The 18,017-nt window shown below is 48.4% G+C and overlaps 1 protein-coding gene across 4 annotated transcripts in view; it reads left to right on the top strand.

Moving 5' to 3' along the window:
- HK2 (hexokinase 2) overlaps positions 1-18,017 on the top strand; it is a 64,567-nt gene that overhangs the window by 31,413 nt on the left and 15,137 nt on the right. For all 4 annotated transcript variants that reach the window (XM_059659330.1, XM_059659329.1, XM_059659328.1 and 1 more), the window contains exons 3-8: positions 7,560-7,708; positions 12,354-12,473; positions 13,083-13,178; positions 13,995-14,094; positions 14,415-14,598; positions 17,173-17,328. In XM_059659330.1, the coding sequence (XP_059515313.1) occupies positions 7,560-7,708; positions 12,354-12,473; positions 13,083-13,178; positions 13,995-14,094; positions 14,415-14,598; positions 17,173-17,328 (805 nt within the window). The remainder of the gene's footprint in view (positions 1-7,559; positions 7,709-12,353; positions 12,474-13,082; positions 13,179-13,994; positions 14,095-14,414; positions 14,599-17,172; positions 17,329-18,017) is intronic.

Raw genomic sequence — 18,017 nt, 5'->3', positions numbered from 1 at the left:
TACTAGAAAGCTGCTTCAGGAACTCGATGTGAAAGGATGGCTGTGTGTCTTTGACCTACCTCAAAGTTCAAGGCCGCATGCCTGGGGCAGTGGCTGCCAAGGAAGGGCTGATGCCCCAATGGTTGGATCTAACATGGCTCTCAGGTGACCAGCCATCCTGTTTTGCCCAGGACTCTCCTAGTTCTAGCTCTGAAACTCCCATGTCAATCCTGGCCCACCAGAGTGGTTGTCCACCCTACGTGGCCATGGAACCCAGGCCTTCAGCACTGCTCGGCTCTGCTAGATCGCAGCAGCCTCCTCACCAGCCCCTGGAGCTGGACCCATCATCTGCAGTGCTATTGAGTCTGCTTGAAAACACAGATCTGACCCTCTGCCTAAAAACCAAAGTCCTTGCGCCCTGGCCGGGTGGCTCACTTGGTTGGAACATCGTTCGGTATTCCGGAAGGTTGCAGGGTTCAATCCCTGGACAGGAGGCAACCCATGGATGCTTCTTTGTCACGTTGATGTTTACTCTCTGTCCCTTCCTCTTTCTAAAAAATCAATAAACATATCCTTCAGTGAGGATTACACACACACACACACACACACACACACACCTAAGTCCTCAGCATTGGCATTTACTGCATTCTTATAGCCATGTTACAGGAGCCACTCTGGATGTGCCACTCCTTGAGCATGCCATGGACTCCTATATATGTTTCCTTTTCTCTGACTGGCAACTTCATACCCGTCCACTGAGACCTGGCTGTCTTGTGTTGCCTCCGGAGAAGCCTTCCTTATCCGAGCAGAAACAATCGTTCCTTCTATAACCCTCCTACCCCTGCAGTTGCCCAGCGCATCTCACTGGGCACCTCCTTTCTCCCTGTTCAGTCAGGGAGTAGGCTGCATTCAGCACCAGGCACCTAAGAAGCTTTTAGTAACTGTCTTCAATGCTCAGTGTCCAAATAACTGACCACAGAGTGGAAAGTATTTGGTTGGTAAATCCTAAAACAGATTCAGTGTTTGACTCGCAAATTAGTGATTTTAAAAACATTTTTTACATCAGTGGACCCCACTCTCAACATTAAGCAGAATGAAATCTTTTATGCTGAATGCCATTTGTAAGACAGCAGGGAAAAGGAATAAAACTGGAAGTGAGGAGGTGGGAGGTGAGTCTGTGCCTTAGTTGGCCATCCTTAACCCTTACCAAGGCAGACCTTGCCACCTTCAAGGACCCTGGAACTCTGGGAACACTGTGCAAGCCACTGGTTTCAAAGGAGGCTTCTGGAACTTGTGGTTATGAAGTCCATTTAGTCACCTGAAGAAGCCCTGGGGTGAGAGGCTGGGCTCTGGCTCCAACCTTAACCCGAGAGCCATGTTAGGTCCAACCATTGGGGCATCAGCCCCCTTGGGCACTGCCCCCTCTGAGCACAGTTGCCTTCCACAAAGGGGCGCTGCCCCTTACAAATCCCAAACCAAGGTGAATCTGTTTGCAAGTCACTCTTAGAGCCCTGCCAGGCACACTGCTCCAAGTGCCTGATGAGAGGAACAGGTGGAGATCTATTTTAATTAGTGGCAAATACCTAATGATTGAAAATAGACCCTTTTGGAAAATTCAACTGGCCTTGCCCCTCACCCCTCAAAATTGCATGGACGTTGTCTGGTACCAAGCTACCTGTTAGTGTGATATTAACAATGCTGGCGTTGAGGCCTGCTCAGATACATTCCTGATGATGTATCAACTAAGATGACGATGACTGTCATGTTCAGGCAGTTAGCCAAATGCCATCCGAGTCCTCCTCAGAGACAGGTGAGTTCCCAGGAGAAATCATAAACCCTTTATCTTGCTGACCTGATGCATTTGATAAGAGCCTCACTGAAAGGGGGCAAATGATAGGGAGTTCATGATGGGAAATCACTTAACAAGTATTAGTTTCTTGTCCATTAAAAACACCTGCATGTTGGGCCTTCCGTCAACTAAATCTCCCTCACACCTGCCTCTGTCATTAAAGCAACTAGCAACCTGAATCTTAACTGTTGGGCAATTTGATGGCAGGTGGCGTGACCTAATCTCTTATTGCCAGTTCCTCTTAACTGTGGGCCAGCGCCACTTCTTTAAGTTCTATTTTCTTTTAGTAGAGGGTTGGTACCTTTTTTCTTGTCTATTTTTGGCGGGGGATACTTTTAATTAGAAAGACCTTCAGCTAAGAGGGCTTGGCGAGTATCCTGTAAGGCGGGAATAGAAGTTTGGTATAATTGCATGAGATGACATGTATTTGTGGCTACAGAAAAGCCTGCATCAACCAGCTTAGTAGATCCCGGGTTCCTCTGGGGAGAAGGGCGTGCCACTTCTTGCCAGTGGGTGTGTGTCTGGCGCCTGCCACTCCATTCTGAGAGCATTTGGCCTTCCAGTAGGCCCGGGGGGATGGGCCACAGTTACTGATAAGATTAGGGTGTCTTTGCTTTCATTTTTACCACTTTATGGCTTAGTTGCTTCCATCCTGGATTCTGTGCTGGGCCATCCTCAGCTTCCAGGAACCAGGGCCACAAGAGATGTGGGTGTGGTGCAGAGAGACAGGCATGGGCTTTGGCGTTAGCCAATTCCCATTGACCCCTGCATGACCCTAACTGATTCATTCAATTTATGAACCACAGTGTCACTTCCTCTGCCACCCAGGCCAGCTTGGAGACTGCTGGTAACCTTTGGGTTTTATGCTCTTGGCGTAATGAGTGAAGATTTCCTTATTTAGGATTGACAACTTCCCCTTGGGCAGCCTCCTTGCTCATTGCTGGAGACAGCTTTGCTGGAGAGCCAGACCTGGAGTTGAAGGCTGGTTTTCTTATCCATAAAGTTGGGATTACAATGCCCAACAGGGTTGTTGAGGATTGACGAGATAAAGTTTATAGACAAATTGACCATCACTTAACAAATGTTAGTTTCTCGCCCATTAAAAAACACCTGCATGTTGAGCCTTCGATCAACTACATCTCCCGCATACCTGCCTCTGACTTCCATTGTTTTATTCTCACAATTATCCAGATGCCAGGGAGAAAGTTTGAACTCTGTCTTAGGGACAAGAGAGACAAAGACATGGTTCTTCGCTTCGTTTTTCAAAACAGTCACGGAAAGTGGAAGATGAATTTTATCTTTTAACCAAACCGATGGTGAAACCTTGCTTCCTTTACTTTAGCAGTGGTGGTGACCACATTTGGAGGAATCAGAAAGATTTAGAAAGAGGGTGAGCTAATGTAATCTTCAGAATTTCTTGGGACATAACCTAAAACCCAGAAACCAGAAATATGTTGACAACATAAAAAATAAACATTTCTGAATGGCAGAAATACCACTAACAAAATTAAAAGACAAGTATCACTAGAAAAAAATAATTGCAAATATATAACCAATGAAACCATTTTCCTTAATATACAAAGAGCTCTTTTAGGTTATTAAGAAAATGATGAATATTTCTTTTTTTTTTTTTTAAAGGCAAAAGATGTGAGTAGAAAATGCACAGAAAAAGGAATCCAAAAGGCCATTTAATAATTCAAAATGTCTAACCTCACACAAAAGAAGGAAACCAAGTTTAGACCTAGGAGGCTGGCAAAGATTAATTGCTGCATAATGTGGGCCACTGGTGGGAGTGAATCCCACTTGCTGGTTTGTCTGGAAATTGGAGAGAACTTTCAGGAGGGTCATTGGCATTATCTTCCAAATTAAAAACACATCCTTAGAACCAGAAATTCAAACTCTTTTCTTGGACTGTCAGTTAACAGCCTTCCCTGTCTTGATAAAATAACTGTATCTAAGGACACCCAATAAGCATTAATAGTGATCACTTTCTGGGTGTAGAGAGGAAAAGAGAAGTTTGGTTTTCATTTTTCCACTTTTCCACCATCTGAGCTTTTTCTTATCAGATGTTTGTATTTTGTTATTTTTAAAAAGGTAAAATTGTTTCCAAGACACAACAGCACACTTAACAACAAAGGAAACCTTACCTCTGACCTCAGGGTCTCGCATAAATCCCACATTTGACACTCAGACATTTCGTTTAACGGAGCAAATGCAGTATGAGATGTTTTCTTCGTACATTGCCTCAAATACCAACTGCGATCACTCAGAATGATCTCTCTGGGCCTCACTGGGTCCTCTGCCATGTGGCCTTATACCTTCTTCTTTAAAAAAAAAATAGGTTTTTATTAATTTGAGAGAGAGAAGGGGAGGGAGAAGGAGAAGAGAAACATCGATGAAGCGAACCTTCAGTTGACTGTCTCCTGCACGCCCCTTACTGGGGATTGAACCTGCAATTCAGGCATGTGCCCTGTGTGGGAATCAGACCGGCGACCTCTTGGTGCATGGGGATGACACTCAACCAGCCAGGGGGCCTTGTACCTTCTTAAGAAACCTGATATTGGTATGTTTTCCTGCCCCAGAGCCTTGCTCCTACCTGTCCAGTGTGACTGTCCCAGGCCCCTACATGCAATCCCCCTTCACGCCCCATCACATGCTCACTGTCTGTTCTGGGCTTCTGGAATGTCCCAGAAGGGTCACAGTGGAGATAGGCCTTGAGCCAGGAGTAGGAATAGGAGTAGGTAGGGATTGGAGGGGTTGAAAAGAACTGGGAGGGGAGCTCATAGTCACACAAAGGAATAATAACAATGAGGGTTATTGATGGCTTACTATGTCCCTATATGTTCACATACAACATGTCCTGTATTTCATGGAAGCTTCACGACCCCCAGGAGAAGTCAGCATTGTGAGCCCCATTCTACAGGGAAGGTGACAGTGCTGAGCTGGAATTCAAAACGAAGTCTGCCCACCGGCTGTAAGGCCCAGCTCTTAGCCACTGTCCCATGTGGGGCGAGGAGGTGAGCACTAGGAGAGGGATCTGTTCACGGCCTCGAGGGGTCACCTGAAGATTTAACTCCAGGAATCGTGGTGCTGGGCCTGCCCCGAGGCTGCAGACTTCGGAAAGAAGAAAGTTCTTGGCTGTGGTAGTGGTGCGTGTGGAGGTGGTGCTGGGGAGGAGGGATGCAGAGGAATGTCGGTTTCAGCAGATTCTGAAAAGAAAGCAAAGATGACATTCTGACCTGGGAACAGAACTATCGGCAGTACTTTATTATTTGTGGTTTCCCTTCAGTCCATTAGAAAATGCTATTGCAAAACCGCCATTCTTTAAAAAAAAATAAAAATTAAAAAAAAAATATATATATATACATATATATATATATATATATGTATATATATATATATATAATTGATTTCAGAGAGGAAGAGAGATAGAGAGAGAGAGAGAGAGAGAGAGAGAGAGAGAGACATCAATGATGACAGAGAATCATTGATCGACTGCCTCCTGCACACCCCTTACTTGGGTCGAGGCCACAACCGGGGCTTGTGCTCTTGACCGGAATTGAACCCAGGACCCTTCAGTCCGAAGGCCGACGCTCTGTCCACTTAGCCAAACCAGCTAGGGCAAAACCGCCATTTTTGATGGAGCTGCGTCCGTCCCTCCAGTGAACTGAGCTGGCCTGGCCTGGAATCGGGACCAGCCAGCGGCAGCCTCTGCCGCCTCAGTGTCCCGTGGCTGCCGATTCAGTGGGTGGTGTGGGTCCGGCTGCAGAGTGCTGATGCGGGCAGTTCATCTTTGATTTTTTTTTTTTTTATCCCTCATGCAACCACACATAGCGTTTCCTACAATCTGGCTGAGGTCCTGCTACTTGGGGAGGCTCAGGATGGAGTGCCTGGAAGTGTCGCCCATGGCCAGGTGGGGCGCAGAGTCCCCCAGGTGGGGCTGATGTTGTCCCAGCTACTTAACAACTAGGTAGTAAAGCAGGAGGGGGTTCTAGATGCCAGGGAGGGGACAGAAAGTTTGCACCCTTGTGGAGGAATGCCCAGGTCACGGGAGCAGATTCCAGTGGCTTTTCTTGGACAGGTCACTTCAGTCTCCCCCGCGATGTTGATGTGACTTTTCAGCCTGAGAGGCAACCCTACCACTGGGCCTGGAATGCTCGAGTGTGGGCATCGGGCCGTGTTTGCTGGGAGCCTGGATGGAAAGTTTCTTTTACTTACTTTGTGTGTCTCAAGTTCTTGGCCCTGTGCTGGGCTCCTGAGGCACATTTTCTAGTTTCCCACCCTCACAGCAACCACACCGTGTCTGATGTTGCCATTTCAGAGATGAGGCAGCTGGGGCTCAGGAAGTTGCCATGGCCAAAACGGGGCCAGAGTTCTGCCATAGGAATGTGGGCTCCAGTTCTGGCCTTCTCTGTGTATCAAACCACCAGACCACGGTTGTGTGGAGGGAGTCCCCAGGGAACCTTGGTGGGTCATGTCCATCCCATGGGCTGTCGGGGACGTGGGGCGTGCCCTCAGGGAGCCGGACACACACGGCTTCTCTCAGGGCCTGAGAGTGAGCTGCTGAGGGGGCTTGCACACTGTAAACCTGGGTGGCTCATTTCCCTGGCCCTCCAACCTATTCCATCGCACTTCAGTGGCAGTTCCCCATCGGGGAAGGGGTGGTGTTGACAAACATGCCAATCAGTGATCCCGAGGAAGTAACCCTGTGTCCTTCGAGAAGGCGAGAAGGCGTGCAGCAGGGCAGTGGGAGGCGGGTGGAGCCCTCACCGTGGAGGAGGCTGCCGAGGGGCGAGCCCAGCTCCCTCCCCCAGCCCTGGCTCTGGCCTCTGCACCTCTTCAGCACTTCCGTTCTGTGCCATCCAGTGGAGCAGGTCCCTGCAGCCAGCTGCATCACCGCCTACAATCGGGACGTTTTCTGTGTGCACTGCTTGTTTCCAGGCGGGAGGGACTTTGCCTTCCTGGTGACACCTGAGGATCTTGATCCGCTGTGCCGTGGAGATTCCCTCTTCCCGGCCGCCCCATCTCTGTGGCTGGTCTGAGTGGAACAGCCCCACTGGCCTGACTTGTTTCACATACTCTTGGGTCAGCCTTCTCTCACATGTGAATGAGCCTGGAATTTTTTTGAGGGGCACCTGCTTAGCTTATTTGCTAGGCCCCTTAATTGATAGCCATTTGGGCCCCAGCCCACTCCATCATGTGACTCTCTCATACATTGCTGTCACTGTACACGAATGTTAAAAGTAAATTTGGACAGGGATCACAATTTGGCAGAAGGCCCAGGGGCCCCCAGGCCGGTAGCAGCGTGCTGGGTACCCTGGGGGCATGAAGAACAAAACGGCGGCCCGGACTCCTGGTGCAGGGCTGGATGGGCCCCAAGAGCTCGAAGGGGACTTGGCTGGAACACCCTGGGAAATAGCTCTGTGAGGGGGTGGGTGCCCCATCATTGGATGTGAAACTGTCTCCTGGTTTATGTGAATTCTGAAAGTAATATGAAAGTGCTTAGCATTAAGAAAAAGGCTCAGTACATAAATGTGTGCAGAATAAATTAAGACCCGTCCTACACCCCATTACCAGAGATGACCAGTATTTATGATCGCATGGGTTTTAAGGACTCCATGGGTATAAAGGACTCCGTTTATGGCAGGACTTGTGGGTTTTAAGTCTTGGTCTCTGTGAAGCAGTTTGAGCTTGTCTTTTCCGAACTAAGAGTGGCCCTTCCTGTCTGCAGAACATGGAGAGTTCCTGGCTCTGGACCTTGGAGGGACCAACTTTCGCGTGCTTCGGGTGAGAGTGACGGACAACGGGCTCCAGAAGGTGGAGATGGAGAACCAGATCTACGCCATCCCGGAGGACATCATGCGCGGCAGCGGCACGCAGGTCCGAACCTTCTCAGGGCCCGGGGGCTCTGCGCCCCACAGGAGCAGACACTGCTCCTCCTGTGTCTGGAGGGCGGCGAGCCAGCTGGAGCTTGGATTCCCTGACCGCTCTCTGCATGGTGATCCCCTCCGTGCCTGGAAGCGGAGTGGGGGCCTCCGTCAGGAGAGGTGCACAGGGTCCGGAGCATGCGCATGAGGCCCTGGGGTCTGGATGTGCTGCAGCAGGAGGGGTTTGAGGTCTGCTCACACACGCTGGTTGTTGAGGAAAGCCTGTTGTCAGGAGGCTGGGCCCATACTCCTGGGCACTGGTTGTTAGTGGTACCTCTGAATGGTGAGCCAGTGGAATACACAACGGTGGTTTGCCACTGCCACCCGCCACTGTGGTCGCTCTGCAGCCCCCTTTGACTCACAGTTGTCATCATAGCATCACGTGAAAATGGAACCTGCCCCTTTGCTTTTGTGGTTATTGGTCTTCCCTGTCCTTGACCATCTAAAACAAAAGGTTTTGCACGCAGGGATGGGAACCTGTTGAGAAAACATCAAAATCAAGGCTTGAGGCATCGGCCCCAGCTGTCATCCCACTGGGCACCGTGTGTTTCCACATTGACCCCCCAAATCATGCTTAGTTATCCTCATACCTCGGTGGCTTCTAGAGCCATGTTTTGTACTCAGAATCCCCACAATAAAAGAAGTGGATGGAGAAGAAATGTGAAATCCAAGTAAGGATCTTCTCAGTAATAGAAAAACATGTACAAGGATGGGATTGCCATCAAGGTAGTCTTCAAACATGGACTGAACACCTACTATGCATTGTGCATTGATCCTTGTTGGGAATCAAAGTCCTGCCTTTTCTGCTTCAGGGCTTAAAGCCCAGGGGGACCACCAGGAACTGCCCCCCGCCCAACCCCCATAGAAAGCAGTAATGTTGTGTTGAAGGGGATAAGTAACCATCAGGAGGAGGAGCTGGTACTCGATGACCTATTGTCTGAGCAAAAGCACTTTATGGATATTCTCATTCTATCCTCACGTGAGCCCCATGAGGCTGGGTTCTCCTGTTATCTCCACTTTATACATATGGGATTGGGCTTTGAAAAAAAGCATGACTTGGCCTTAGATCACAGAAATGGGAGGGGCCAGAGGCAAGACACAAAGCCAGATCCATGACTAGAGCCTGTGTTTTCACAACCCCGGGGGGAGGGAGGGGGCTCTGTCCACTTTGTAGGCCACTTGATGAGGTCTATGAGTGGTGCTCCCTGGGTCCCCTGCTTCCAATGTAGGAGGGACACCCTGAAGTTCGGGGCTGGTGCTCCTGCAGACTTGAGATCCTGTGGGGCAGGCCCTTTGGGGGTTCGCCCTCTCAAAGGTTCCCCCAGGAGAGCCCTCCTACAGAGGGGACACTCATTGCCACCACACCAGAAATATCTGGCCGATGGGTGACCGCCACAGACCAGCCATTATCCTCAGCCTCTTTAGATTTGTCAAGTGTATCTTATGGGGAGGGAAGTGAGCGGATTCTCAGGCCAATAAAGAAAAGGAAGCCTTTCTGACTTCATAAAATGATGCCCTTTGAGCCTTTTTATGGCAGGAAGGTAGTAGTTCTTTCTCTCGGCATCTTATCTTCAGGTCATCAGCTAACAGAAAAGGAGATAGTCTTCTAATGAAGGAAGCACACGGTCTCCTCTTCCCCACTTGTAGAGAGGTATAGGTCCTTCCAACTCAGCACTGTCCAGTAGAACTTTTCGCAACAGTGGAACTGTTCTTTATCAGCTTGCGCAAGGCGGTAGCCACGGGCCACCGGTGACACTGAGCCCTTGAGATGTGGCTAGCGTGACTGAGGAAGTGGATTTTTAACCAGTTAATGGCCACGCATCCAAAACGGAAACCATCCTTGCGTCTATAGATGCTTGTGGCGTACAAAGGGTTAATTTTTGAAATTCTAATTCATTGAAATAGCCACAGATGGTCCGTGGCTGCTATACTGGGCAGCACATTATTTAATGCTTTTCACTGCCTCTCTCTCTGTTCTGCCTCCCCTGTGGGCAGGGCAGTTGGAACAGGAACAGTGAGCAGGGCTGGGTGAGGGGAACCCATTTTGTTTTTACCTTTTCTAAAGCTCCCCCAGCTCTGATGATTGGCCTCATCTCTTTGATCTCTTTGCACAGTTATTAACTTCCTCTCTTTTTTTAAAAAAAAACAAAGACTATTTGTATTAAAGATCATTTTGACTAGAGTACCAGGAAGAAGGTGCTGGGAGTGTGTTTAACCATATCATAAATTTTGTCTATGATTGACTGTCCAGCAAAAGAACAGAACTTTCTGACTAGCTGTCTAGAAACCCTATTTACATATTAAAATACTTGACCTCTGCTCAAAGGAGTTGGCCCTTGTGAGTAGGTGAACCTCTTAGTGAGAGGGCCCTGTCTCTCAGGAGCCTTTGCTCCTGAGTGTGTTTTGGTTCAGACTCAGCTAAAGTGACTTGCAGTGATCAGACGGAGGGACAGGATCCGTGCAGGAAGCCCAGTTAGAGCTGACTCCCTTCTAGATAAGTGTGGCCTTGTCTTCATGGATCCCTCCCACTCAGATATCCCAGATATCTGGGGAGCCAATGGGCCTCTCCACCTAGCCCAGCGGTTCTCAACCTGTGGGTTGCGACCCCTTTGGCTGTCGAACGACCCTTTCACAGGGGATATTTACATTATGATTCATAACAGTAGCAACATTACAGTTATGAAGTAGCAACGAAAGTAATTTTACGGTTGAGTCACAACATGAGGAACTGTATTTAAAGGACCAGAAGGTTGAGAACCATAGGTCCTAGCCTGTCACCTGGATGTCTTTAGTTCCTTTACAAATGCAAATACTTTTCCTGGTTTAGTGCAGTAGTTCTCCAACCACTGCTTCAGGATCAGCTGGAGGGTAATAATACTGCTGCTTCCAGATCATACTTTGGGAACAGCTTGTTCAGTGGAATCGTCTTCATTTCTGTCTGGGGAGAAAAATGTTATTCTCCTTCAATCCCTTAGCTTTTAGATTTTGTCATCTTTGTCAACCTGACCCTTGGAATCTGCTCAATCTCTTTGGCCTCTGCTTACTTTTTGTACCAGAATACCCTGGCCTCAGCCCCGAAGCATCTGGAGGGGTCACCAGCGAGGATGCTGAGTAGGCAAGAAGGAAGCCATGGGACTGTGAGCTTTGGGACTGATCGAAACCTGGGCAATTGTCAATACAGGTTTTTCTTAAGTTTAGGATTTTTCCCAGGTGCTCCCAGTCCTGCTTAGCATAGTCATGGTTGTGAGGTTGTCCATCCACCAATAAAAAATCCTATTTAGCCCTGACCAGTTTGGCTCAGTGGATAGAGTGTCGGTCTGTGGACTGAAGGGTCCCAGGTTCGATTCCAGTCAAGGGCATGTACCTTGGTTGCGGGCACATCCCCAGTGGGAGGTGTGCAGGAGGCAGCTGATCGATGTTTCTCTCTCATCGATGTTTCTAACTCTATCCCTCTCCCTTCCTCTCTGTAAAAAATCAATAAAATATATTTTAAAAAATAAAAATAAATAAAAAATCCTATTTATTCTTCAGTGCCTTTCACCGGCTCATTGAGTGTTCCATTTTTTTTTCTTTTTTCTTTTAGAGAGGAAGAGAGAGGGAGAGAGAGATAGAAACATCAATGATGAGAGAAAATCATTAATTGGCTGTCTCCTGCACACCCCCGACTGGGAATGGAGCCCACAACCTGGCCATGTGTCCTTGACCAAAATCAAACCCGGCACCCTTCAGTCAACAGGCTGATGCTCAATCCACTGAGCCAAACTGGCTAGGGTGGGTGTTCCTTTTTTTTTTTTTTAGAAAGCAAAGATATCTTGTTTGAATTGCCCCAAGAAATTAGTTTTCTAGAACGGAGACAAAATATAAAAGTTACTTGTTATTTATTTATTTTTTATTGATTTCAGAGAGGAAGGGAGAGATAGAAACATCAGTGATGAGAGAGAATCACTGATTAGCTAGCTGCCTTCTGCACACACCCTACTGGGGGATCCAGCCCACAACCTGGGCATGCGCCCTTGACCGGAATCGAACCCAGGACCCTTCAGTCTGCAGGCCGATGCTCTATCCAGTGAGCCAAACCGGCCGGCTAGGGCAAAAGTTGCTTATTTTTGTTAAGTCTCTTCATAGAATGCCAACAGAGAATGTCCCACCCACTCTCCAATCAGAGGAGACAGGGATATTAAAATACTTGTTGGCACTGAGATGGGCTGCCCTTTCTGGTAAGGCATTCAGCTGTGCATCAATGTCAAGGGGGGTTCTGACAAGGTCACCGAAGGATGTTCTGTTTCTAGGGCATGCAATGACTTTCTGATTAGCTCTGGCCGTGCTTTCCCCTGCCTCATGGGATTATTTTGATAGCGGTATGGATAAGTGGAAGACCGTACTTAATAAGCACTAACTAGTGTTAGCCCTTATGTGTATTGCCTCATTTAATCCTTTTGGTTAGCATCCCCGTGCTATAGGCTGAGAAAATGAAGACTTCACAGGGGATGCATACCTTGCATGCATTTGGCTAGTTCCTTTCAGAGCCCCCAGTGTGTGCTCCTAATCGCTGTGCCATTTCGCCTCCCTGCTCATCTTCCTGTGTCGTGTACCCTTAGCTGTTCGACCACATTGCCGAATGCCTGGCTAACTTCATGGATAAGCTACAAATCAAAGACAAGAAGCTCCCCTTGGGCTTTACCTTCTCATTCCCTTGCATCCAAACGAAACTAGATGAGGTGAGTAAAATGAGTTCTTCAGACACTTGTGTTGTTTCATTCTTTGGGCTGGGAGGATGAGCAACTCTGAGCCATGTACTGCTATGGTGTTGGAGGTGGCTCTGAGGGTTGGGTGGACGAGGTTTGAATATTGAGAGTTCTGAGCTTCTGAGTGAGTGTGTGTGGGGGGGATGGTGAAGAAGGGGGATCTTTACACTCAAAGCACAGTGCACAACCCCACATACATTGCACATTATCCTTATCTCTTTTAGGGACACAGGAGTGAGAAATTAGTCAGGAACTCCTTTGATCTAAAGTGTTGTGATAAATATCTTTTGAAAGAAAGATGCCTGGGGAGTTTGATCAGAGGTTGCAAATACCTTATTTTGGCAGTTCTATAGCCTGCCCTTTTCACCTTTGGGAGCAGTTGATCAAGAAGAAATAATTTTCTTTCTGGGTCTTTGATGGGACTTGGACTTCTTCCTATGCTAGTTAGGAAGCAATCTACTAGTACACATTCAAGCATGGCAATAGTTTAGCTCCGTGGCTGAGGGCTCTACTAATGATTGTTTGAGGAGTGTAGTCTGAGTTTTGTGAGGAATTAATGTTCAATCCTTGGTTCTTTTCCAGAGTTTCCTGGTCTCATGGACCAAGGGGTTCAAGTCCAGTGGTGTGGAAGGCAAAGACGTGGTTACTCTGATCCGGAAGGCCATCCAGAGGAGAGGGGTGAGTAGGGGCCACAGGGATGGGGAGGCAGGACTTAAGGTTCCTTTGGAGCCACTCTGAAGCCTTCCCCAGTCTGTCCTTAACACAGTACGAGGACCTTTGTGATTTTTAGGTGAGGTTTTCTTTCTTCTTCCCTGCTATGTTTACTCAATAATACATATTTTTATTTTTTCCAGTTTTAATGAAATATAATTGACATACAGCTCTGTATCAGTTTAAGATGCACCACATAATGATTTCACACACATATATTGTAAAATAATTATCACCCCAAGAATCTTATAAATGATCAGATGCCTTTGGGGTTAAGATTATCATGATGGATAAACATCTTAGCCATGGTACAAGAAGAACCCTTTAGTATTTAACCTGAAGAAGACTTGACCATCATTTCCAAGTTAGAAAGTTGGGATGATGTTGGCATTAGGGTGGAATGGGGCAGAGAGAGGACAAGATAAAGGTCACAGAAAGATAAGACTTCCTGGAAAGGAAAGAGGGAGAGAGAGGTAAAGGAAAAGAAGAAAGAGGAGAAGATGACAATGATGACATGACGGGCTATTCTTAGTGCAGTGATGGCTTTGAACTAGACCACAGGGCTGATGTCGGGAAGTCCTCCAGGACAGGGAGTGAGAGGCAGCTGTTAGACTGGATCTGGACCCGATTTCCAGCTATAAGTTTCTTTGGTTTTGAGTAGCGTTAATCAGGAGGCGGCCCTGTTACTCTTGAGCTGTGTGTCTTGCCACTCTTTCTCTCCATCTTTACACCTGTGACCTTTCTGTGATGGTGAAAGTCAGATCTCTCCTTTTTCCCCTGTAGGACTTTGATATTGATATTGTGGCTGTGGTGAATGACACAGTTGGGACCATGATGACCTGTGGTTATGATGACCAGAACTGCGAGATTGGTCTCATTGTGGGTACGTGAGCACTGGGTGTGAGGGCTGATATTGGCCAATGGAGTGGGGTGTGGGCTGGAAAGGGAAGAGGAGTCCATGGCCTGGATGTCCCTTTGTACTTCATTTTGGAAGATAATGAATGGTATGGTCACTTTGGAAGGCTAAGCCAGTACTTGTGGAGTTGGGGGTTAATGGACTGGACCATGTTGGAATGGCCCAGTAGTCTGCTCGGAGGAATCCCAGCTACCCTGGGCAGTATCAGGATGGTGGGGCAAGAGGGAGATGGGTGCTGGGCAGAGGACAGTGTGGGTATGCACTGAGCAGTCCCTTGTTTTGGCCAGGTACGGGCAGCAATGCCTGCTACATGGAAGAGATGCGCCATATTGACATGGTGGAAGGCGATGAGGGGCGGATGTGCATCAACATGGAATGGGGGGCCTTTGGGGACGACGGCGTGCTCGATGACATCCGTACTGAGTTTGACCAGGAGATCGACATGGGCTCCCTGAACCCCGGGAAGCAACTGTGAGCAGAGGGCGTGGGGAGTGGGCTCAGGAGTTAGGTTGGGGGCTGGCCAGGCTGGGTGGTGGTTCTCATTTTTGCTTTACAGTCATATCCCCCAAAGGTTGCCAAGGTCATGGGAATTTGTGCTCATTACACACATTGTGGCTGTAAATTTCTGAGGGGGCTCTAAAAAAGACAGAGCAGGCAGACACACTAAGCAATAATTTGCTTTATCCTTCAGAACAGTAGTTTCAGAAAGTCATATTCTGAGTCTGAGTGGCCCTGCTCTTCTTTACACCTTCAATTTGCAAGTTGCCCTTAGAAACAGTTTGTGGGCCACATAGAAAAGTGTTCAGATGGCTAAGACTTGGGTCTGTGAAGACTCCTTTTGTAGTTCCCACCCCTGTCACTGTCCAGGCTGTGATAGGTGGCTCCTAATGACTGCCTAAGGTTCTATCTTAGAGCTCCGGTAGAGTTGCCTCTGAGCTCAGCTGGACCCCATGGGAGTCAGGGGCCTCCCACCCCAGCAGTACCCAGACCCAAGGCCTCCTTGGCCACCTTCCGGGACCTGTGGCTGAGCCAGGGCCCTGGGGTGAACTAATTGGAGGAAGGGCTCCATCTGGACCCTGCATATTACACTCTCCAGCCTGGCCAGACATGGTATTTAGTTACTTTTGACTCTTACAAAACATTATTTCACTCTCACAAGCATTTTCCAAATGTCCCTTAAAGATCTTGAAATAGGGATTGCTGCAAGCTTCGCAGGCAATTACAAAACCTCTTGAGCAGTTCAGGCTCTCTCTGGTCTGGTTGCTGGGACTGACAGGAAAGCTTGTTGTGCTGATCTCTGCTTGGAGAGGAAAATCCAAGCCTATAAACCAGCTCAACAGTGGGGGTCTTTTTCTTAACCGGGAGAGCCCTGGCTTCATCGAGGACGCAGGATTTATTTAAGTCACAAGCTTCCCCACATTTACTTGTAGCTTTCACAGGAACAACCTGGCTACGTCTGCCATGGCTGGTGAGGAATTTATGGACTGAAAAGTCACTCATTCATTGCCTGCCTCCATCGACGAGACAACCCACGCCATTCCCAGGAGCTATGTGCCCTTTGAAGTGTTAGAAGACAGAATTGCCAGCCCGGCCTTGGCAGCCCACCCCTGGCTTAGCCTTAGACAAATCAAATCAAAGTCGGAGGACATGTCCCATTGTCAGCCGTGGTAGTGCCGAAGTTATTTTGGGGCTTGAGGAGGAACTTTGACTCTTTATATGTCTCTAAATAAATATTTTTTTCAAACATTGACGGAAACAAAGTGTTTTTAAAAACTGGAATTAAAAACTTTAAAAATCTGCCCATACTTCAGAACCCCACTGGACACCCCCCCCTACTTCCCACAGGACCACCTATTTAGAGAAGTCGACACACGAGTTCCTGGCTCTCGAAGCCGCTCTGCCTCCCAGGCAGGTGTCTGTGCTGGCGCTGACACATTTCAAATGCACCCTCTGTCTGAAAAGTTTAGCCAGCTCTTCACTTAGCTCCAATTCTGCCACACTTGACCTTGGGTCTTGAGCAAGTCTCCTCCCGAGGGCCTGACTTCCTGGGACTCAGCACCAGGAGACACCTGAGTCCCTTCCCCAGCCCTGCTGTGGGTCTCCTTGGTGGAGCCTGGCCCAGTTAGTGCCTGCAGGCCCTGGGGGCCTCCTCTCCCCAGCACCCAGATCCTTTCCGAGATATCTAGAAAGGGCCTTCTTTGCCAAGAAGAATTGTAAAGGCTTCCTTTCCCCTCACAGTCTGAGACAGAAAGGCTGTCTTCTAAAGAAAACAGTGCCATCTAGTGTTGAAGAAATAAATTCCCCGACTGCCCTCTCAGCTTGGGTCCCTGCCCTGGTGGTTCTTACACATGCCTTTATCTTATCTAACCTGCCTGCTCAGGAACTTGCAGCATCTCTCACTCCCATATTCCTGAGAAACTTTAAGGGATTTTGGGTTCTTTCTCAGCCGTCCCAACCTGCTTTTCTAATCTTGCCCCATTATTCCTCCTCCCTACACCCGTGGTGTTTTTCACATGTTAGGAATTCACAAAAGGCCTGTAAGGGGTCAAGGGTGGTGCGAGGTGATGAATTGCTGGGCTTACAACCCCTCCCCCCAGTTTAATCATATTGGCCTTTCTTGTAAATAAATATTGGGGTTCATTTTACATTAGATTTCACTTTCAAAAATCACTTCCTTGATAGAGGAAAAAAAAAATTAAAACTCACTACCTTACGTGTAACTTACTATACTGAAGTTTCAGACTATTACAGTATGCACCACACTCCTCGGATGTTTTGTTTGCCTGCTATTGGCCCATCCTTTCCACAGTTCAAGGCCCACCTGCCTGCAGAGACAGCCCCGGCTCCCCGGCTCCTCCAACCCTGCCTGGGCTGTCCCTTCATACAGTTCATTCCCAGGTGGTGCCACACAAGTTAACCCTTCCGTGTGCATCAGCCTCTAACATTGTTGGAGTTCCACACGTGTGCATGTTGCCTCCTCGGGGAAGTTGTGAGCTCACAGACAGCAGGGATTTCATGGGTTTTCTGGTGTGTATCTTCCTGCAGATTTGAGAAGATGATCAGCGGGATGTACATGGGGGAACTGGTGAGGCTTATCCTGGTGAAGATGGCCAAGGAGGAGCTGCTTTTCAGGGGGAAGCTCAGCCCCGAACTCCTCGCCAAAGGCCGCTTTGAGACCAAAGATGTTTCAGATATTGAAGGGTAAGCTTTCGGGTCCCTCTCTGTTTACTGAAGAGTGATCAGGCCATTGGGGGTGAAGAAGGGGCACTGGCCCTTGACCCCTCAAATGTGGACAGCAAGAGGGTCTCGCCCAACATGGGCCATGGGGGGGGGAGAGGGGCAGTGGTTTGAGGTCACTTAACACACAGTCTCCACTCTTGTCCATTGAGCGTGGTGATTTGCAAAGTGCCTCCCGGTGCTGACTGGCCTCCATGCTCAGAGATGCCACACTTGCATTCCTGCTTGGTGTGGGGTGGGGGTCAGGGTCTTGGCTTAATGCTAGAGGCTCCCCATTGGCCCCTTAATGACTCATTTCCATCCATTTCCTTTCCCTTCTGAAGCTCTGAGGTTTCATTCTCTATTGGTGGTTCTCAAAAAAGACTCCATTTTGACCTCTGCTTCATAGCAGAAGAATCGGTCCTTGGATGGCCCAGAGAGACACCCATTTAGTTCCATTAGCTAGAGCGGAGGCTGCGTTTTCATGGAGCAGCAGGGGTGGGAGTGAGGGTGGCCTCATTTTTGTCTTCCATTTTCAATATCCAGAGTTGGGCCTTGTTTCCTGTTCTTGAGACTTCCACTTGTGGCTTGAGGAGGCCCTGTCTCAGGGACCAGCTGGTGGAGAGGAGGTGATTTGGGTGTAAAGGGAGCAGTAAAACAGTTCAAATGACTGG

Source organism: Myotis daubentonii, chromosome 12, assembly GCF_963259705.1.
Source record: "Myotis daubentonii chromosome 12, mMyoDau2.1, whole genome shotgun sequence".
Classification (NCBI taxonomy): domain Eukaryota; kingdom Metazoa; phylum Chordata; class Mammalia; order Chiroptera; family Vespertilionidae; genus Myotis; species Myotis daubentonii.
Note: the sequence above shows the minus strand (reverse complement) of the source record. Positions and strands in the feature narration are given on the sequence as shown.